Raw genomic sequence first — 23,156 nt, forward strand, 5'->3', positions numbered from 1 at the left:
ACCAACATTTTATTAATATATATCCTCACAACTAAACGCATGGAACGAATTTAAGAGAATATGAATATTGACAGCACTAAACAAGAGGTATTGATGTGAATTATTTTATTGAACATTTGCGCATCTAGATAGTGTGGACGCTACATCTATTTCAAAAGAATGCTAACAATATAAAACAGCTAGTATTTAAAAGGTACTACTATAGATTTGTACCTAAAAAGGAACAACACTTTTTTGTTGGTATTTTTGAGTGATTAATATATTCGAATATATATAACTAAAAATAAATATGATAATTATTCCCATAATGCAGGAGACCATCAGCTAAGAGTGGGTGTATTTTTATCTCTTTCGCAGCGTTTCTACAACTAAGGTTATTTTTAGATCAACTTTACTTTCCCGTGATTTGGAGTGAGCTTTCCATAAATAAGAAAAGACTTTCATCTTAGAGCTGTATCACATACCCGTGAAATAGAAATCTACTGCTTTCTTTTGGTGGAAAAGCGCGCCAAATTTGACGAGAAAAATCGTCCTTAAAATAACCGTTGCTAAAAAAAAAACAGGTATGCTTTCCTCCTAGTTGATGCCCTCGTGTTCTTGTTAATTACCGCACAATGGTGAAAACTTCAATTTTAAAGTCCACAAAGACAATAAATATACACTTTTGTAACTATATATGCATGTTAATTGATACATTTAATTCCCTAGGTGAAGTTCAGTGCACAATTGATTATAAAAACATTTTCGCTTATTAGGTAGATGAAATTAAAGGGGAAGGGTTATTGTCTTGCGCATGTGTCATCACAGAGTTACAGATCGCTCGACACCTCCATACTACACTAAGTCACCACTCCTCAACAGACACTTTATTCTGCCCAAAGTGGTGTGTTGAGGGGTCTATCTGTAATTTCGTGTTGGCCTGATCATCAATTCTGGAAAGCACAAGCACAGAGCATAACCCTATCTTTAAATAAGGATTCACAATCCAATCATCATCTTGTGTCGCTAAGTTGAGTCAGATTCGTCGCCGCTGTTAAAACGAGGATATCCTCGGTCAGGAGCCCGTCGCACTGCAAGAAAAAAGCAAATATTTCATTTGGAAGATAAACGCTCTTTCCGTTTGCGACCGTTTTTCTGGTTTTCCCCGCAGCGATTATTGTCACGTAGTGTCACGTAGCGCTTTTTGGAGAGTAACTTTGCGTGGCAAGAAACGTTGCCTAACGAGGAGCGTCGTGTGACCAACCGAGTTATGGCTGCGGAGGAAAAACCACTGCAAAGCGTAGGGAAAATCGACATTCTTCAATTCATGTTATCAACAAGAATACCCTTAACGCCTTTCACCTTCACAAAAATTGAAAATTTCAACCCTTGAAAAAGTTTAGCAGCGATTACTGTTTTTTCAAAGCTAGTTAACAGGGTGTTACCTCTTCTTGTGTCCCAGTCGGCCTCGCTGCCGCTCTCCACTGGTGCACGGTTCCACGGCCGACTCCCTCCTAACTGAGGGGACCCCGCTCGGTCATAATTAACGTCCGTCTAAATTGTAGCGAGAAGAAATTCAATGTCATTCTTAATTTGTTAATGTGGTAGCAGCAAAATCACCAGAAAGTATCAAAAAAACTTCATTACGTCATTGTCGGATGAATATCCGCCGTAATTCCAAGACTTCTGCTGCCTTCCCGAGTATACCAGGTCACTACGGCTTGACGAGGCCGTTGGGGGCCTGGAACTGTCTGGATGGTCAGAGGTAAATGAGCCACCCCTGAAAGAAAACCAAGAATTGAAGGTACAGATTAAAAAGAAGAGAAACACATTGCGCTTACATTTGTAAAGGGATAACGAGTACAATAAACTGCACTGTTAAATTACAGCGCAATAGCTTTCATTTAAATGGTCACACACTTGAGTTTCATTCAGACTTAAAAGTTAGAACCACCTTGTACAACATAATAAACAGTACCACATAAAAGTACTGCTCAGTAGCTTTCCTTTGAATGGTCACACATTTGGGTTTTAATCACAGATTAAAACGTTAGAACCACCTTGTACATCATAAGAAACTACTTCATAAAAGAACTGCTCAATAGCTTTCATTTGAATGGCCACACACTAGGGTTTTATCCACAAACTTAAAAGTTAGAATTTCCTTGAACAGCATAACAAACAGTACCGCATAAAAGTACAACTCAAAAGCTTTCATTTGAATTGTGCACAGTCAGGATTTCATCACTTAATCTACGAGAAAAAAAGGATTAACTTTTTCACTCCCTCAGCTCTAACCTAAACATGTGTTTTCCTTTCACTGGCGATCTACTTGGACTCTGCCACATGTGCTGTCCTTTCCGCGGGCTGGAATCACCTACAAACAAGTGAAAATACAATGCATATTATTTTCTAGTTACTTACCTTGCTTTTTAGCGACATCCAGACAAAAAAAAATTCGTCTAGTTAATCATCAAGTTGGTTTTGCGTAGAGAAGAGCAGTTCCCAGCTGAACGTTGGAAAAATGGCTTGTTGTGGTTGCTTTACTACGTTCTACGATTGGCTAAAAAAAACCTCGCACCATCTAATCGACCAATCAGATGCAAAACCAAAAGCAATCACGAATTGGTCACGTGCAGTTTCCCGCGCTTTGTGCCGGTGAACTGTATCGGCTTCGACTTCTCATTGGTTCACTGTGTTGCTAACGTTTCTTATGATTCACCATTGTGATTGTTTTGGCTTTCTTTTTGCGATGCTCGACTGAAAGCTGTTATAACTATTAGCTCCAGAATGATTAACTAAAAAGTATACTTACTTTCCGAGTCGAATCCTGATGGCCACACGGGAGGTCTGCTAAGTCCCGTCTGAGGAGAACAAGCAATAACTTTTCAGACTTCCATTACAAAAAGCATTAGATTAAAAAGTAAAGAAGTTAGTTGGATGGAAACAATACGTTAGTACAAAAAAACCCTACCGTACTTCCTACTTGCGAAACACTGTCAAAGTTGTCGTCAACTGTAATAAAAGCAGAGTTAAGACAACAGTTTATCAGCATGAATATGCCTCATTTAAGACTCACTGACAGCAATAATTTAGCGTTATTTCTATAAGCTCAAAAACGTATCAATATTATTATTTATTATTATTATTAATGTTTTGATAAATGTGGAACAGAACTCGACTAAGGACAGGAATTGATTAGGATGAGTGATGATGGCGAGGACTGCAGAATTATTATTATTATTATTAGATTTATAAAATATAGACAAACTTCACAAAGGCGAAGATCGCCTTCCATGTTTGGTTTTGGTTTTCTTGGTAAAATTGCAAACAACTTGTTTAAACGAGAGATTAATTGCAGAATAAACGTTCTCCAATTTAATAATTATTGCTTTTCATTAAATTCCAAAGAAACAAACGTTCCCTGTGTGTGAAGTTTAATCTCGTTTATTTCTTATTCCATACATTTTGGACGTATTCTTTGTAAGTACTACTGTTTGGAGCAAATTCTGGCTTACAATATATCTGTGACCATTCTTACCATCGCTTGCTGAATAAACACTACCAACTGAAACACAAGAAACGAGTTATTAGGTTTAAGGAAAGACTAAGGGTAGCGATACTACCTACTGATAATAAAAATAGCGACACTTTTTTCCTCAAAGACCCTCAGATCAGTGAAAAGCTAACTATGCAAGTGGGAAAAATGGAAACTGAAGGCGAACATAAAAGAGTAAGCCACACAGGAATGTACTTTTCCACGTTGTCGGCCACCAATTTTTGCATGGGCTTTTTTGTTTCTCCCTGGACGATCTTTGAGAGAAAGTCAGAATTACTTGAACTCGTAGTCTATTTTCAAGTCTTGATAAATCAACGCTATTTGCACCATGTTACCGGGGGGGGGGCTTCTATGTAGTGCATGTCATATGTACCAAATTGTTTTAGGCCTCAGGGATCGAAGAAAGATAGTTACAATAACATCACCTAATCAAGTATAAATGTACGTACCTTCTGACTTTCGATCACTTGGTTGGCCATTGATAATTCTGCAAAAACAAAAAGAGATGAGAACAATGTAATTTCTGTTAGCACAAGAATAGGACAAAGAAAATCTAACTCTCTTAACGGAATCAACCTGATGACCGTCCACGCACCAGTCAGATGCTGTAACTAATCAGGTACAGCTGGGAGATTGAAGATAGAAAAAGACATAGATCTGCTTTACCTGACCAATGAATGTTATAAAATTGGACTTTTATGACTAGTCAACACCTCATTCCCCTCACCACCCCACCCCCCCCCCCCTCCTCCAAAAAAAAAAAAAAAAAATTGGAACCAAAACACTCACCCTCACACCCACTCCCAATCCCCCCTAAGTACACACCGATGTAAGCACGCACAAGATTTAGTAAGGGGACCTGAATAGGGATGACCTCATGGTCCTTCTTTTCAGATACCATTTGTGTGATACCATATATTTGTGTGTTTGAATAAAGTATTATTATTATTATTATTATTATTATTATTATTATTATTATTATTATTATTATTATTATTATTATTATTATTATTATTATTACAAACACGCTCGCCATTCAAAATATTTAAATTATATACCCCCACAACTCACTTTGCACATCTTGCACATATGCTAACTCGTATTGACTCTGATGTTGCTGTTCCTTGTTTCATGGACTGCAGGTAAATAACACAAAGACATATCAACAACGAAAACCAGGTTGGCAATAAGGCAACTCTAATTCGCTTTTTTCACCGTTCCCATATTACATCTTGTTTATCCCCCAAAATTTTTGCATAAGCATTGTTTTCAATTTCTCTTGGGACGATTGTACGTCATAGTAAATCCCAAGAGAAATTGAAAACAATGCTTATGCAAAAATTTTGGGGGGTAAACAAGATGTATTAAGGAAACGGTGAAAACAGTGAATCAACCCTTCCCAGCCGACGTAAAACAACAGCCAAAAATCCATCTGCGTTTGCAGGCTAAGCAAATCGTTGTCTTGAAATCAGTCAGCGCAATTACGTTGAAAAATAATGTAAATTGTTATTGCTGATTTCTACACATCAGTTCAGGCATTTTGTAATCAGACCTGCTACTAATTGCAACAGAAGCTTTCTCATCGTAAACCAGTTAGAAATAACCTATACAAGCATGGGAACACCTCCAAATACGATCAATGCAGAACTCTGCTGCAACATGAAAACGAGGCTATAAACAGGAAGTTTCTGTTTACGACTGTTCTATTAGTATAAATCATGCCTTTTCTTCAAAACTAAGAACATGCTCTTAATACAATTTTTCTGGGCCTTAAATTGTCTTAGAATAAAGCATTTAAATCTGATCTTATCTTTCACGTAATTGAAAATACGAAAAATTCATTCTCTTTCTGCTAGCCCATGCTGTATGTGGTATTAAACTCATGCGACACAGCAGATAGTACAGTCAGCCTCGTTTCCATGCTGCATTATATACGGTTCTAAAAAACCCGTTTTTTGTCACCTTTCCCTGCTCAGATTTTCAGAGACATTTGATATGTTATAGAGGACAAAAAAAAACCTGTTGCTGTCGGGTTGATTTTAGGCGATAAAATGCCTGGACTACAGAGTTATTTTAGTTTTGAAACGTTAGCTGTATATCAAGACAATATTCTCAAGTTCATAATGTTCGTCGCTAGATGGTTCACAGCCTCTCTAATTTTCAATTAAAAAGAATACAATAGAAACAGCGAGCGAAAGGGAGTTTGAGTGCGAAGCACTGGGGGGTAGGTTTTTTGTTCGCTGTCCCCGCCCAATGTACCCCAGTTTTGTGTTGGCGTCCAGTTCTCTAACGACTCTTTACCCGTGTTAAATGATGGAAGAAAATATATGGAAAAAGAGGGCTAGGAAAGTGAAAAAGAAATCAGATGTTGAACACTCCTTAGAAAAGAGAGATTAGCTATCAGGGTTTGGTTTTTCACTTCCATTTTATTTCCTTTATAGCCACAGTTAAATAAAAAAGACCAGTCACCTTGGAAAGTCTTGCTCCAGTACTGTTCAAGTTTGACACTCCTTCAGACTCCAGCTCGTCAACATTTTCTGGAGAAATCAAATTACACAAACGTCAACTACAAAAAAAAGTTGGCACAAATTAAGCGTGGCAGACTCATCAAAACTAAAATCAGATTGCAATGTTCACAAACAAATTGTTCTAACTTGTTTTGAACAATTTTTCTACTAGATGAATTCCTGGCTTGCTAATTAATCCAGTCTTAAAGAAAATTTTGAAATGAAAATACAAGGCACAAAAAAGTGTAAGATCTGCACTAGGATCAGTTTTTTTAGCAATTATGGTATTGATGACCACATTCCTCAGCAACCAGAGTTCCCTGATCCAGTGCCCATTGTTTATTGGGTGAATGCAATTTTACTGTGCTTTGCAGGTTGCTGTCATCGTATCATACATGTACCTAACAGTTCTGTGCCATCATCATGAAGATCTTCACTATCACCAATGCCATTAACATCTCTTCTACTTTGACTTTTATTCATTAGAAGAGCTTGCAGCTGACGGCGATGTTCCTCAGCTGCATGTCGAGCCTTCTGTTTTCTTGATCTGTTGGACCTGAAGAAAAACAACTTGAAAGAATCACACACAAGGTCTGTTCAGTCGTTTAGGTTGAGTTTCTTAAGGGGACTGTGTCATTTACAAAGGAACTACATCTATGGATCCAACTGACAAACTCATAGCTTTAGTACAACCAAATGTGTCTCCTGGGCATTAGAATTTTAAGTTACAAGCAATCAAGATAACTTTAATTGATAACTGTTCAACCCAACAATAATTCAAAAACCCATATCGTATTCTGTTTCAAACTCCACCACTTTTGGCCTTCCTTACCTTCTTTTATTTCCTGTGTTATTCGAATGTTCCTTCACTGTTTTAAGAGGTTACTTTTATATTTCACCAAATTTGATGGTCATTTCCAAGCCTAAATTTCCAGGCTAAAACTCGTGACACAGTCCCTTAAGTCAGGGTTAAAATTTCAGGGTAAATAGGAAGTCCTACCTAAGGAAGCGTTTCAAACCATGATCATAGTTTGAAAACCAGACTTTACAATAAGCTTTTTGCACAGGTTTGTTATATTAAGAGTCCTTTAAGAGTTTGAAACCATGGCCATATTTGATAAGTCATGTGACCAGAACAAAAACTCAAACTGTATAGATTTGAAAATTGAAATCAACGCCGATAGATAAAGAACCTCCACATGCTGTGAAGTATTGTTTCTATGAAATTCACGATATGATTACTTCAAAAAGTTATGATGTAACAAACACCCATATTCCTTTTTTGTGGTGTAGATAGTAATTCCATGCATCTGATTAAAAAGGTTAACAATAGTCCAATAAACTGCATACAATCTAAGGACATTTTAACACAGCAGAACACCGATTTCCTGAACCGCCAAGGGAGAAGGAAAACTAGTTTAAGAAGTCAGAAGTTTGGGAAATCAAGTGGTACAGTGTTTGACTGAGAGAAGCAAATTAAAGGGAAACAACATCTGGTTTGAGTTGATCTAACTAAAGCCCACTCTCAAATAATACCTCGTGTCTAATAGATGCCCCCTCTAAGGTGTTAAGTTTGTATTACATGACCCTCTCTAATAAACGCCCCATGTCTAGTAGACGCCTCCAAGAATCCCTAAAAAACCAAGGCCACGCTCCATAGAGTAAAATCACGCAATTTATTTAGTTTCTTGCTTGACTTGGACATTGCCTTGCATTAGCCCAGGATAGATTAGTCTCCGACTCACAAACTCTGTTTTCTACCTTACTGTGCAAGCAAACTATGAATCTTATTTGTTTCATTGACCTTGTTGCAGTTGAAGTGAAATAAACGCCTCTCTCTTATTAACACCTCATACTATTTAAAGCCCCTCCTAGGACCCCTAAAATGTAATAGATGCCCCGGGCGTTAATTAGATCATAAAGGTATCTGAAGGTTTAAGAAATAATTATTAAGGGTTTACAGTGCGACGCGTCTTACCGTAGCCACCCAACAAACTTTTTTACAAGTGTGCTTTTGTAATATCATTATCAGTTTGACAAACACGCCTCCTTGCAAAGTTGAATACGATCAAATAGATACTTGTTACATCGTATCTGTCAACAAAACGCAGTGACAACGTAAAATATTACAAGATGACACTTGTAAAATAGTTTGTTGGGTGGCCAGTCGGTAGGGCGTGTTGCACTGTAAGAAATCAGGATTTCAGACATCTGATATACCAGTATATCTAAACCTCTTCAGATTGTTGCCTGCCATTGTTCTAGTAAAAAAAATATGTCCTTTGGATACTAACTCGTATGATAGCATTGATGACGAGTCATTCTCTTCTTCCCTGGTTTTGATGTCTCTTCCCATGTTAAGCTCTGCTTCTAAACTATCGTCAGCATAGTGCATGGGGCCCGCTGATGGAGCTCGGCGGTTGTAGATCACTTCTCTTTCTGCTGGCATTTCCTGTGAAATTATACATTAATTTTCAGAACATGACTTCACTGGAAATACTTATACATGAAAAGCAAATAAAGGGGTAAACATCAAGCATTTTTAAATAATTTTTAAGTAAAATCAAATAGTCTGTAAAAAAACATGGCTTTGGATTTTTTAAAGACTGTATGATTTACTCAGTATAGAATGAGTTATTTACTTTTAATTTATTAGTGTCCAAAGCAAACAAGTACACTACTTAGTGATTGGTTTAGAAAACTTGTGCCACCTTCTCATCCAATCAGAAGTGAAACCAGTATCCAGTCTGTAAAGTATTAAGTCAAGTAAAACAATGTTTCATAGCCTTGGGGTGGGCACAAATCCAATCTGTAATTTGATCTTTTAAACTATGACTCATCAAAACATTATTTTATTATTTTAACAACATCAAAATAATACACTTACCATTTCACCATTTCTTCCCCAGGAAGAAGCTGATAAAAAGAGTTAATGAAACAATATTATTTTTTTTTATTATAAGCATTCTTACAACAACAATTGAGCTGAAATTAGAAACTAATAAATACAGATATTTAGATATTATCTAGCATCATAAGGCACACAATACAATGTATTTGCAAAGAGCTATGTGGCTGTAGCCTTGAGCACGCATTGCCTGCCTATGTTAGGCATAACAAAGACTCATCAAAATAAAATAAAGGAAATCATACATGAATTAGATATCTATGATTAATTATATCTCCATTCACTCCTTATTTTTTTACACACAGTTTTAATTTAAGACGTGTATCCAATATGCAAGGACCTTAAGGTAGCGTCTCATGACATTTAATCCACTGCACGTCATAATTGTAACTGTCTTCTCAGTATTTGGAAATGTGATGAAATGCTGTCTTTCATCTTTAACATGAAGGGTCCAACACACTTAATCCATTAAGCAACATCACACTTCTCACTCAGGGGCCATAAATAAAGAAGATATTAAATATAAATTAGTCAAAAAGCCAAGCTCCACTCACATCCTGGATAGTCCCTTGAGTCTTCATCAGCAGTCCTGGTCGCCCTGTGCTGCATATTGAACCACTCATCAAAATCATGTGATGGCACGGCTGTCTTGTGATTCCATGGAGGTTTCTCATTGTCACTATAGGTATGTGCTGCATTTGGCAAAAATCAGAGTGAAATTAAAACTTTAAACAGTCTGGGTTCATTCTTGTGATTGAAATGTTGGAACAAAAGAATGCTTTGAGTATGCAACTCACATTTATACCACTCGATCACGAGTCCAAAGCAATAACCATTAGGCCGCCTTTTCTCCCTGGCTAAAAGGTTAGCGCATTGGATTCTGGATCAAGTGGCCTGGTTCGAGCCCTGGCCAGGGACACTGCCTTGTGTTCTTGGGCGAGACTATTAACTCTCATAAATGCTTCTGTGGCGGGGTGGCATAATGGTAAGCGGGCTGGACTCGGAATTGAAGGGTCTGGGGTCACTGTGTTGTGTTCTTGGGCAAGACACTAAAGTTACTCTCATAGTGCCGCCTCTCTCCACCCAGGGCCCAGTTGTTCAAAGGGTGGATAACGCTATTCACTGGATAAATCGCTATCCAGTGGATAAGCCTTAACAAAACATAATACGCTATCCACCGGATAGCAATTTATCCGGTGGACAGTGTTATCCACGCTTTGAACAACTGGGGCCAGGTGTACATGTATAAATGGGTACCTGCAAAATAATGCTGGGGGGTGCCCTGCGGTGGACTAGCATCCCATTCAGGGGGTAGTATTCCGTAGAGTTTCATGTACATTAGACTAACACCTAAGATGCTATACCTTTCCCAGCTGGTGGTCTCATGTTGTCCCTGTCCATAGCTTCAATACTTTTTGCTGGCTTGCTTCCACTCAGCCAGGGACGAGGGTAGTCTCTGCCAGCTGCTTTAGATGCACTGCTTGGCCGATACTTTGATCCCTCTGTGTGTGAGTCAGGACCGGCCCAAGACTTGGCTAAAACGCTTCTGCCTAGTGTTGATCAAGCATATAAAAGCATATTCAAATGAACAAAACAACATTTAGTTTGGAGAATTCGAAGTTACAGTGGGACTTAAAACCATCTGTTTCAACGGGCAACTGTAGATCAGTTTATTTTACACCCTTTTTCAATCTTGTCCAGAGGATTTACTAAGATTTGGAGCAGGTGGGTATCAGGGCTTGGCACCCGGGCAAAGTATCAGCAAGGCCCTACTCTCATTGGTAAACTGAATTCGGTTCAGTGTTTGTTAAACAGCCGGGCAAAGTCCTGATCACATCTGGTCAATTTGCCTTGTGCCTGGCCCTTTATGAAACCCCTGCTTGTCCAGATATCATTCTCCTATTGACCATAACTGTAATTCTCATAACTAAAGTTTGCATAGGTATTTTTGAGGCAAAATAAGATGTTAACCACTGTTTTGGATGAAAAGAGTTGCGAAACTGTCATGTGTCATAGTATTGAAAGATGTGAACAAATATTTTGATGCCTCAATGTACCTTCATCAAATGAATGTCTTGCAACTGATGTCCCTGTGAGACCCATTGATCTTCCAAATGATACCTTTGATCCTGATGGTGGCAGTGACGATCCAGCACCCTGTTAAAAAATACTTTGTATGTTTAATAAAAAGCTTATAAAAGCATATTCAAATGAACAAACAAAAAATGACGGTACATTCTAGAGATTTTTCAAACTTGTTTGGTTAGGCCTGGTTCACACTAGTGACGTAACAACATGACATGAACATAACAACATAAAGAAAAGATCAGTTCTTTCCTTATGTCGTTATGCTTATGCCATTATGTTCCGTTATGTTGTGTTGTTCACACTGGTGACATAAAACATCAACATGGTGTTGTTTTGCATTTGTGTGACCTTGCCGTTACGCTGTATGTCGCTAGTGTGAAACAGGCCTTATAAAAAATTTGATCTGTCATATCCGATGTTTGTTATTTATATACTGTAACTTGGATATAATTACACCTGGTGCAATTATCAAAAATATTTATTGTATCCATTCTAAGATGTCTGTCTTTTTCAAAGCATGGGGGGATCTCAAAGGCCAAAAGCATTGAAGAAATGCATAAAGCTTACTGAATTGGAATTTCCAGAGGGGTGGGGATCTTAGGAAAAATCCCTTCTGTGGGGGAGGTATGAATAATTTGTGGACTACACAATGATCCTGCCACAATACTTCCATATTAGAAAAGAAAAAAAAATCTTGATGATTTGGTAAGTGCAGAATGCAATATGGAACAATTGAAAGTATGATGTTTTATATATGTTCGTGTTTATTTGCTTTATTTTACTTTCGGAAAAACTGTTCACAGGCTACTTGTATTCTTTCCCAGGTGATCCTTACGCTAATCTTTGCAAACGTAACACGACACTTTTGTTTGTTTGTAACAAAATACTTTTGTCTTCCTTGAAAATGCGATAACATGAAACTTTTGTTTTTTGTTTGTTTTACGGCGGCATCGATGACATTTGTTTAATTTAATTAAGTTACGGTTTAGACTGCACGAAAGACGATTCTCAAAAACTAAAGAAACAAATCTAATCAAAAAACATATTTTTCGACAGATTTTTTAAAACGCAGTACAGCTAGGATATTTGTTTCCTGGTTATCAGGTGTTCACGCCGAAAATCCCGGTGCAAGTTTTTGCATACCTAATTACCAAAGCGCTGTGAAAGTCTCAAAATCTAATTTAATTAATTTGCGGTTTTTACTTGGCGCCAAGAAGTCTGCAGGAAGCCTACTGCAAACACGCAATACAAGCGATGTTCATGATAGTTCCAGAAAACAACGTACTAGACTAATCTGCGCATGCGTTTGGTGTAAATTACGTTGAGTAGTACCACAAGGAGAGCAAAGGGTTTTCTGAAACAAATATATATGTTTGAGATCTTCATTTGAAAGTAACGTAGATGTGCTCCAGGTTTTACCTAGGGGTACGGTCAGGTGCTCCCCACCCCCACCCCCTTCACGAGGAATAATTAATTAATTGATATTAATTAATTAATTGCCTATTAAAGTTTACACCATAGCACTTTAGGGGTTTAGGGCATTAGGGGTTTAGGGGTTTAGCGGACGACAGCCCCAACAAACCATCACAATAGTGCATTCTGCACTAATCAAAGATCTCTTCGAGATATCGACTTTTTTTGCATGAGGTTAGTATGAGTAGAAGGTTTATCCTGGGCATTGTTGTTCGAACATATCATGGAAGAATTCAAACGTCTTTCAGTTCAAGCATTTTTTATTTTCGCGGAGTAAATGCTGTATTTGTCAGTCGCGACGACTGGGTGCTTTGCGACTCATATACTTTGGCTTGGTTAAAAAAGGTAAACTTTGACGTTTGCCTTTAACATGTTTAGTCGAAATAGTTGTTTCCTTTCGAGTTAGAAAGATTTCTACTCGGCCTAATGCCGAACAATAACGCCTGATCGCAGGTTAGGTTACGCACGACAGAGTTACCTTTTGTCTCGTCACGCAATCTTAACCCCACATTGAGAAGTAAATTTTCGTTTGGATATTACCAAAAGCCCAGGGGGGTACTCCACCTTGTAAATGACGGGGATGATCGAATGGAGGCAAAACTCAGGACCCAAAAAAATCCCTAAGTCTTCTGACATTACCCAAAAAAATCCCTGGACCAAAAATAACCCCCCAAAAAATCCCTTGTCAAATTACCCCTAAATTGCCAGGAGGGGCAATAACATAACACAAAGAATGCTCGTTTTGTTTATTCATGGTACCATTAATACGCCAAGGCCGTGCCAAGGCACTTAAGTTCGTTTTTAATACCCCCCAAAAATCCCCTCTTTAAATCAAGTCACCCAAAAAATTACTTGCCAAATTTTCCAACCCAAAAAAATCCCGGAATCGAAAATTTCAAACCCAAAAAAATCCTTCGATCATCCCCGTCATTAACAAGCCGAAGTACCCCCCCTGGGACCAAAAGCCGCTTCTCCTCGCGTTATTCTTTACCTTACAGCTACACATGCCATTTCTAACGACTACATTTTCAGCAAAACAGTTGCTGTTATTTTTCTAATGGCGATCGATGCATTTACTTCTGAACAGAAGAAACGTTTAACGTTTACTGCTTACACCGGAAGTAATTTCACAACAGGCTACAAAAACACTTATAATAATTTTAATGATGTTGCAATAAGCGAAGCGCACTAATGACGTCACAGAATTTGACCCCCGGTGTGAGTCAAAATTCAAACAAACAAACCGCTCTCTGTAAGAGCAATGTATGGTTGGCGGGCACTTTGGAGGCATATTTAGCGATTGTTTCACAAAACCATGGCCAGATTGGCTCGGATTTCGAGAGAAAGCCTTACCTGTGCAACGTAGAAAGCTCAAACCGTGGTTTGAAACAAAAGGTTTGTCAAACAGAGCGATTATTCAATAAATGTGTAAAATGTTTTACTCTCAGTTATTGAATGGATTATAAAGGCCCGATTTGCTGCCGGGATTTGCTGAAAGAAAACATTTATTTTTGTGAGAAATGCAAAACGTTTACACTGTGGCACATTTTCCAACACAACAGAGCTAACCTCAGATTTATGCCACCACAAAATTACACAAAGAAACGCTCGTCAGATCGGTCCCCTTGCCTGACCCGAATATTTTAAGAGGTCAATTTCGTTACACAATTGTCGCGGCAAATACTATTTAATATACACTGATCGAGCTCGGCAAATCAAACCCGCCGTCAATTCCATTAGAAAGGCGTTTGAATAGCATAATATTTTCGCCCTTTATCTATCATGTGTCGAAACAGATCGGATGACCGGCGATCAGTGCCGTCAAATTCGGGAAGAATTCTGAACTTCTTGCAACCGACGATCTTTCCGGTGCCTAAATGAAGCAATCCTTCGCAATTATATAATTCGATAGTAATTCGCTATCCGCCGCTTAAATTTCTCGGCAGCCTGAATAATTTTGCAGTGGGAATCAAGGTGTTATTGCCGGATCTTCGACTAATAAATTCAATTTTGGGCCATTTTTTGGATACCGTTAATCTGTTTTCACTTACTAAAGCAAAAATGTTTGGAATCTATCATTTTTCGAGCCTTTCGAGAATCTCGGCCTCACATTGTGCCTTTCTCGCCCCTTTTTTCTTGTCAAGAATGCGTCCCCTCCATACAAAGCCTTTGCCCAAACTAAAATTGTTGTCCGACTCACACGAGGGGGGGGGTATCATGTGGCGAAATCTATTTTTAGTAATAGTGCGCTTCGCTAGATGATGTTGCAATTCTAAATTGTGCAACTCAGCAGAAATAATCAATTGTCACGAAATGAGATCCCTTTTAGTGTGTGAAAGACTTGTACGAGTACAAATTTGCGTTGTTAATCGTTTTAGGTTAAATTAATATTAGCGCCTAAAGACTTGTACTAGTAAAAATTGCGTTCTTAATCGTTTTAAACTTCACTGCCTTCGAGCGCTGAACCGCTTTCATTCTTAATTGGTTATGTGACATAAGATTTGGGCTACTCACGTTTTTGATTCTTATATAATGTTTGTAAATTTGACAAGTCACGTTTTTTCTACAAGAACGGAAGTGCTGAAGCACAACTATAGAGTGACACTTACAAGTCACGCGCTTTGATCACCCACAGCGGAAAGTATTCCCTTGAGAGTTAACAAGAATGCGATCCCTTCCGGTTCAGATTTGAGTCCACTAAACGCTATTCTCCTACTTTTTTGCTTGTAAAACAAGCAAAAAAAGTCGCAAAAATGAACCTCACCTTAGCACCTCCTTCAGAATACAGCCTTTTTAAGACTTTTATAAGATAAGCAATTGGATCATCAGGTGTGTCTTTTATGACTTTGGCCATCAGATCCTTGAAAATAAAATAAAAAAATAAAAGTCTTTACATCATCTGACTTCACTGCACAATGTTTTTTTATACAGTACTGAGGAAAGAACATGGCCACATCAGATCTTTTATCCTTAAGGAATGTATATAATAAACTTCCCGGCATAACAAATCGAACCCAATCGAACTAAATTTCAATCGAACTCAATCGAACTCAATTCATGGATTGAGTTCGATTGAGTTCGGCAATCGAACGAAATCGAACTCACCAAAAAAAAAAAAAAATCAATCGAACCCAATCGAACGTTCGATTTTCGAACTCGTGATTTGTGGAAAAAAGGCGTTGAAAATCCATAACCAGATCTTGGAAGCTCGAGTTACTTCAGCCCAGAGTGTAGCGCACGTGTTTTTCGTAAACGAAGAAATACTGCAGAAATGGCTTCAGATGCGATGTGGATTGTAAGCTTCAAATGTGTAGTAAAAGGCTACCAGGAATGCCACTTTGACGTAAAGGATGGCGAAGTTTTCAAGGTTTGAAAGAAAATAGGCGAGAAAGGCCGTGCATTCCGAATTGTAAACGAGCGCATCTTGACACTCAAGAATTAAATTTAACTTTTAATTTTGACCTGAGGAGAAAAATAATTTCACTGTTGCATTTACTATTTGTCCTTTCTATCATGGCAGTAATTATAAGATGCTTCCATACATCCAATATACTGACGCTCGTTCACCTCTTACTCTCTTGGTCACTGTTAATTGTCCAAGATGAATTTGAAAGAATCATGTATATCGTTAGTAAGATCATAACTATGGTAAGATATTTATCATAATCATCCATCTACTGTACGCCGTTGCCTGTGTCGCGGTTAGTAATTTGCTTGTATTTTTGACTAAAAGTAACCCATCGAGTTGTCTTTCCGCAATTGCAAGTTAGCTAAAAAGGAAAGAGTACAACGATTTCGGAATACGCCCGTGGGTATAATGATAGCTTTGTTCTGTTCTGTTTTTTTCTCTTAACTGCCGTGGACAGTTTATAAATGGGGTTTCTATTATTGAATAAATTGTAAAAAATTTAAAGCATGAGAAAAACCTGCTTTGATGGGCTTGCTTTGTACATCCAAATTGGTCGTTGCTATTCCAGACGACCTGCAACTTACAGACCCAGAACGATCCGTTCTCAGCAAAGGACTTTCTTTGCTTTGTATTGGTATACCAGAGCCAATCGAACGCAATCCATTTAATTGTGTTCGATTGAGTTCGGAAACCGAACTCAATCGAACACAATCAGATGGATTGAGTTCGATTGAGTTCGATTTGTTCGGAAATCGAACTCACTGAAAGTCTGGTGTTCGATTTCGTTCGATTGCCGAACTCAATCGAACTCAATCCACGGATTGAGTTCGATTGAGTTCGATTGTGTTCGATTTTCGAACGTTCGATTAACTATGCCGGGTAAACTTGTAACGAAACACAATGGGAATGAATGTATCACACACTTAACAGCGACCATTTATAAGCGCATAATCATAATATTTTTACGTTCCTTAAAACATGTCGAATTCTTCAATAACATGTTGTAACAAAAATACAAGTGAAAACAGTACATGTTCTACTTTTTAGTGAAATTTTGAAATAAATTTACATGCTAGGCCGTAATCAATAAAGGGTCAATAAACAATAGAATGCGAACGGTTGCATTTTTTTATGAGAAAACAAAAAGTTTTTAATACAGTTGAAATGATCATCCGTGTTAATTTCATTGATTACAAAATTAGCCCATCCGATCTGTTAAAACAAAATCGTTACCTCAAATAATGCTCCTATGCGGTGCCTTTCTAAGTAGGCTTGTACTTGCTGTGCAGCCATATTTTAAAGTTTACTCGCACATAAACAAGAACGTTAAATATTTGTTATGGGAACTATGTGTTGTTTGCCGCCATTTTGTATTTCCCAGGTAACGTGTCCCAGAATTCCTCGCAGAGTTGTTTTCACGACCACAAAGACTTATGGGAGTTTGCTGGACACTTTAGTTACGATATATGAAGTAAAAGTGAGGTTTGTGAGATTCGGGCAAAAACCTGGGGTGACAATACAAGAGGGATTTGGAATGTTTTGTGCAAGACGAGCAGTTCGAATTTTCGGCCGCAGAGGGCGTTCTGTAGCTCTGCGAACAAGTATTTGTGAGCTGCATTCTCAGATTCATCGCAGAACAGTTCTGCTTTGGTCTGCGAGGTAAGAAAAATCTTGATTTCTTGCAGTTCCAGCCGGCCGCTATCTAAACTGATTCTAGTGTGCCTGGGCAGTGCATGGCAATTTTTACACTTTGATCATGCCTTCTTAACTTTCTTAGACGAAATCGAAATGAAGCGGATCGAGTTTTATCGTGCCGTAGCTACGATGTCGAGTAAAAACGAGTAAATAACGGCCCATCGCAACCGTTATTTCAGTGAAAATTATTTCATCTCAAAATGCAATACAAGGCTTGTGTAATCACAGTGATTCTATTAAGATCAACCAAACGTGAACTTATATTCAAGACAGCTCTTTTTATTATTCTCTTTTCAGAGATTCCTCACGCTTTAGACATGTTTTATCTTCAAATCTTCCCAAATGTGGCTTTCGATGGTTCAGCTCAGAGGGTGAGTAAGAAGATTTCCCTGTTTTGATTATTTCATCACACACAACAGGGGGAGGGAGGTAGATGGTCATTGCATTTGGTTTTTGCACACCACCCCCTCCCTCCCTGTTTATGAGTTCACATAGATTCACTCCAAAAAAATATCAAAGACCGCACTGACATTGAATACAGTTTGATTTAACTCTCTCCTCAAAAGACGGCTAAGAGTGCAAATATCACACTGGCTTACCATCAAGAACACTATTTTCAAAACCAACCACTACCGTCTGAAGTCCATTTCAACATGTAAAACCCCAAGCTAACCCTATCAAACACTACGCTGTACCCACAACTAATAGTGACAAAAAGCAGGCTAAACGTATGGTGTACCCAGGCATTATTATTGTTCAAATTTTTGTTACCTGCTAAATAAAAGTCAATGTTTCCCTTATATGTACATGTGCCCCCCTTGTGAAATATTTACAGATCAGATCTTTCCATTGTATTGACCCCTCCAAAGCTTACTTTGAAAGCCACTCTTGAAAATTCTGTCTCTCTGTCAAGTACGGGAAACATTCCCTTCGTTTCCTTGGGCCATTGATGTGGTCAAAATTAGACAATAGGGACAAAAACGAAACGTCCTTGCAGCGATTCAAGGCGAACATCAGGGGAAGGGAACTCAGTGGGCTTGTCGGAGGAGACACATGCAAAGGGTGTCACCTTTGCAACTCTTGAGCCGAAAACACCCTATAAGTATTAAATATAGGTTCGATATTCCGTATTTTAAAGTAGTATCTTAATTGTAGGAATGAGATGTAAATACAAAGAATGTTGGAAAATGTAGTATAATTTAATGTAAATAGACCAGAATCGTTTTTTGTACTTATATTATATTTTAATTTAAACAGTGTCCCCCATTAGTAAGCTTAAGGCTAGTTAGAAGACCAGACACTTAAATAAAGTTCTTATTATTAATTATTATTATTATTATTATAATCCATGACCAACTTGATCTAGAACATACAAAGCAATAATTGGTTCAGGCTTTAGCAGGGCTGTCATTAAGGGCTGTAACCCGTAACACCTGTTACGACTGAGTTGACTCAATGTTACAGGTGAAAATGTTGATTGGTATTATTTTACACTTGCACACAGAGCAAAATGCTACGGGTGATAACTTTAATGTGACGGCTGCTTGAAAACTTAATGACAGCCCTGCTTTAGCATGTGCAAATGAGTCATGGTACAGGTGCGAAGCTTGGGGAGCAAAAAAGAAGTGTAAGAATGGCTCAAGGTGAAAGATGAGAGCAACAATAGCTTCTTGAGTGCTCCCCAAACTTCCCTAGTGCACGATATCTTGGTAGTGCATGGCTAGAAGTATAAACCAAATGTTTTATAACTTTTTCCATACTGAATGCTTCAGCGACACTCAAGAGAAATGAGATGCATCTCGAGAAAAACGAGACACGTCTCGCGAGAAAGGAGACGAGAGGTGGTAACTTACATAATTTTGAGCGGTACTGTACATCAAAACCCGCACCAGAAACTTGCACGATAAAAATAATTCTGGTGAAGCACTATCAACACACACTATTGGATTAAGGTGCACACGTATAAACCAAAGTGCTCTCAACACACCTTTTTCCTTGTCAGGCTTACCCTCTCACACAAAAGTGCTGCTACCAGCTCTGTCACCAACCATGGAGATGGGGACGATTGTCAGCTGGGACAAACAAGAGGGTGACGAGCTTAGTGAGGGAGATCTCTTGGCACAGATAGAAACAGACAAGGCTACCATGGAATTTGAAACCCCCGAGGAAGGCTTCCTGGCAAAGATTTTAATACCGGCTGGAAGTAAAGATGTACCAATAGGAAAACTGCTTTGTGTAATTGTAGAAAATAAGGATGACATTGCAGCATTCAAGACCTTTGTTCCTGATGAAACAGAAACACCAGCCGCAGTAAGTATGGTTTGGAAACGGTTTGAAACCCTCTCAAACCCGTCTTTTATGGGGCCTCAAACCCCCCAAAAACGTGTTTTTGATAAGGTGTTTTTTGCTATGGAGTATCACATTTACCCAATGAGGGGGTGGGATCCCACCAAAATTTCAAGGATTGCTTCCCCTGGCCCTGGTTCTCTAAATCCTGACCAAGGACAGACCAAAATTTGTAATTTTACATACCCATACCCAGACCAGGTCTTTCATTTTGAATAATACATTCATTTGTATCTTTTGTTTGTACTTCTTTTTCTCAGTTTTTCAATGGAAGACAAAAAATGTAAAAAAGTACCCTCTAAACTACATGACTGTGTACCAATTGTCAGACCAAAACAGCTTAAAACCATGGCCCTGTGGTGTGCCACATACATAATACATTGTAGAGGGTCTATTATAGAGGATCATACAGTTTGCAAACTGCCAGATTTTGTTCTTCCTTGACACAAATCGCTTTTGTTTTTTTCCTTAAGCCCGAAACTGTCATAATTTCTTGACTGTAAACAGCCTCAAAATTGGCTTAAACCGCCAAGCTGCCAGAGTATAATAGCTGACCTTAATGGTAATTTATGTTCATCAAAAGATTTCAGAGATTTGACCCAAACAATTCAATAGTGATGATGTTGCTCCACAGAGATTTGTCTAGTAATTCTTCATTAACCTTAGTTAATGCTTTTTATTTGTTATATTTTTAGGAGAAGCCTGCTGCTCCTGCAGCTCCACCTCCTCCCCCCACCCCCAGCTGCATCAGCCCCACCCCCTCCCCAACATGTATTTGCTGCCCCACCTCCTCCCCCTCCAGCTGCACCTGGTGGAAGAGTATTTGCCAGCCCACTTGCTAAGAAGATTGCTCAGGAGAAGGGCGTTGAGTTAAGTGTGAGTTAAATTTTACATTCTTAAAATATTGTTTACTAAAAGTTTAAAAAAACCTTTGATTTCTTAGTGAACTACTGACAACAGTATTGACAGAAGTTCCTAATCATATTAAATTTTTTGTCTGTCTCCTGCCTGCTGATCGTGTTTTGTTCTACAACAAAGCAACGGCTACTGTACTGAAAAGTTCTTTTTGCAGCCATATAAGAATGCAGATTTAAATGTGGCTCTTCCTCTTTCACAAACTGTCTGCTACATACTCATTTCTAAAGTTTATTATCAGAAAAATGCAACTGATCTTGATATCTGTCAGACAACCCACAATAAAAAAGACAATAACCTAACTACTCACTTCACTAGACCAGAGCTATTAGAAAGCACTTCTGTTGTACCCTGTCCGTTAGTGTCTTTCCATCTCTCATGCTGATGAGACAGTGTATGTGTGTGTTTGTCTGTCTTATGTTGATGATGTTCTCTACTGTTGTTATAAATAGCATACAGTGTACAGCATAATAATTCTGTGTGATGTTTATGACATTATTGTCTGTTATGTTAATGACATTAGTTTGTGTCTGTCTCATACTGATGACCTTTGCGTGTGTCTTTAGTCTCTACAAGGAAGTGGTCCTGGTGGACGGATCGTAGCAGAGGATGTGTCAGATGCAAGACCTGCTGTTGCGGCTGCTGCACCCACTCCTGTTTATGCACCAGGTGGGTATTGATTTGCTAGATTTACAAAAACTGTTACATCAGATTGGCCTGGGCTGTATCTTGTCCATGAAACATTTACTACCTGGGCAGTTCGATATCACTGTGCAGGGCTGCAAATAATTTTTTTTCACTTGAAAGGACATAATTATGCCCTACTAAGACACTGTCTTGGTCGGACAAAACAAAATTTTGGTCGGACATGTCCAAAAACAAAAGGTTGAATTTTATTCATTGTTGCCGTAAAATGATTTAGGATCAAAAATTTTTGTCCAGACTTCATGTTCAACCACACTTGGGATTTCGTCGGACATGAGCAAATTTTGGTCGGCGAATGTCCGACGACCCACTGTTATTTGCAGCCCTGCTGTTTGTATCGGAATATATCAGTTTCTCAAACTTAAAATGAGTCCTTGCTCCTTAAGGCTCAAAATTTTAGTAACAAACTTCCATGGAATTAGTCTCTCTAGTCAACTGTGAAATTTGTAACTTGTAGTGAGTTTTATTTGATTACATTGTTTCATCATGTTTTTCTGTTTGTTCTCTTATTACAGGAGCTGAATTCACTGACATCCCACTCACAAATGTCAGAAAGGCAAGTAAAATTTAAAATTTAAACTTTTGGGGATCATCTTCATGTACACAATTTAGAACTGTGTTGTCAAGGCCAGTGTTCAGTTGTGTGAAGTTTTCCACAGGTCTAGAAGTTTTCTTGTCGATCGTTACTGCAGTTTTGCTTGCTTCTAATCAGCCACACACCATCTACCTGTTCATCCCTCAACTTTGATGTTATATGAAACCTTTACCCTCAGTGATGTTTAACGACTGTAAACATTTTAAAAATCTAATTTTATGTAACTCATGGACAGGGCTTTCAATAGGATTTTTAGTAGATGGCTGCTCTTTGTGCAGCACCTGTCAGAGAGCAATTTAAGAAGCTGAAAGTATTGCCTTTTGTACTAAGGGAGAAGTATTATTTTTAGCCAGTGATTCACCACTGGAGTTCTGGTGGATGTGGATTCTTATTAAAAGCTCTGTACATGTTTGGGTCAGGGAGGTTTAAAATTAATGTAGTGTTTATAACTGGCTTGGACCATGGCTAGGCGTCCCCGTACTTGAGTTGTCCATAGTAAGAGGTGTCTGCTTTGGCACTGTATTGGGAGGGAGGGTGTCTATTAGTGGACGCTCAGCTGTAATTAAACTGATCAATTCTCTCAGGGCAGATTAAGTGGTGAAAAAAAAATGTTGTCAGTGATAAAAATATCATTTGTGCCAATTCCTTGATTTTAAGTGATGTTTTTATTTCAGGTTATTGCAAGGCGGCTCTTAGAGTCCAAACAGACAATACCTCATTATTATTTGTCAGTTGATATCAGAGTGGATGACTTGCTAGAGTGAGTTATAAATACCGTAGGATCTGCTATCTCAAACTCCCAATTTAAGATAATGGGGGTTCGAATAAACAGTGTTGGTATTATTATTATTATTGATATAATATTGATTCAGCACAGTATAAAAATGGCTAATTTTCGTGTCTACCCTAGATTAATGTATACGGTAAAATTCTGGTTATAAGCCCCCTTGGTTATAGGTCTATTTACCTGAAAACAA

At 38.3% G+C, this 23,156-nt stretch overlaps 1 protein-coding gene and 1 pseudogene across 2 annotated transcripts; one reads left to right on the forward strand and one right to left on the reverse strand.

Annotated features, from left to right (window-relative positions):
• Nucleotides 1–12: 12 nt before the first annotated feature.
• LOC144666887 (uncharacterized protein C8orf34-like) lies at nucleotides 13–17,309 on the reverse strand. Its single transcript, XM_078528315.1, has 18 exons — nucleotides 17,157–17,309; nucleotides 15,279–15,374; nucleotides 11,011–11,110; nucleotides 10,318–10,503; nucleotides 9,508–9,645; nucleotides 8,933–8,961; nucleotides 8,340–8,497; nucleotides 6,447–6,601; nucleotides 6,008–6,075; nucleotides 4,610–4,674; nucleotides 3,988–4,025; nucleotides 3,521–3,547; nucleotides 2,954–2,994; nucleotides 2,795–2,843; nucleotides 2,278–2,356; nucleotides 1,627–1,759; nucleotides 1,425–1,533; nucleotides 13–1,070 (listed from the first exon to the last, which is right to left on the reverse strand). The coding sequence occupies exons 1-18, from the start codon at nucleotides 17,214–17,216 to the stop codon at nucleotides 1,006–1,008; spliced, it is 1,596 nt and encodes a 531-aa protein (XP_078384441.1). The 5' UTR covers nucleotides 17,217–17,309; the 3' UTR covers nucleotides 13–1,005.
• Nucleotides 17,310–17,403: 94 nt separating this feature from the next.
• Nucleotides 17,404–22,976, forward strand: LOC144666908 (dihydrolipoyllysine-residue acetyltransferase component of pyruvate dehydrogenase complex, mitochondrial-like; annotated as a pseudogene). The gene is made up of 7 exons (XR_013573246.1): nucleotides 17,404–17,582; nucleotides 17,916–17,989; nucleotides 19,621–19,928; nucleotides 20,660–20,840; nucleotides 21,446–21,548; nucleotides 22,100–22,140; nucleotides 22,854–22,976. The product of XR_013573246.1 is annotated as a dihydrolipoyllysine-residue acetyltransferase component of pyruvate dehydrogenase complex, mitochondrial-like (transcript).
• The last annotated feature ends 180 nt before the right edge of the window (nucleotides 22,977–23,156 follow it).

This window comes from Oculina patagonica, chromosome 9 (genome assembly GCF_052425735.1).
Source record: "Oculina patagonica isolate OP01 chromosome 9, crgOcupat, whole genome shotgun sequence".
NCBI lineage: Eukaryota > Metazoa > Cnidaria > Anthozoa > Scleractinia > Oculinidae > Oculina > Oculina patagonica.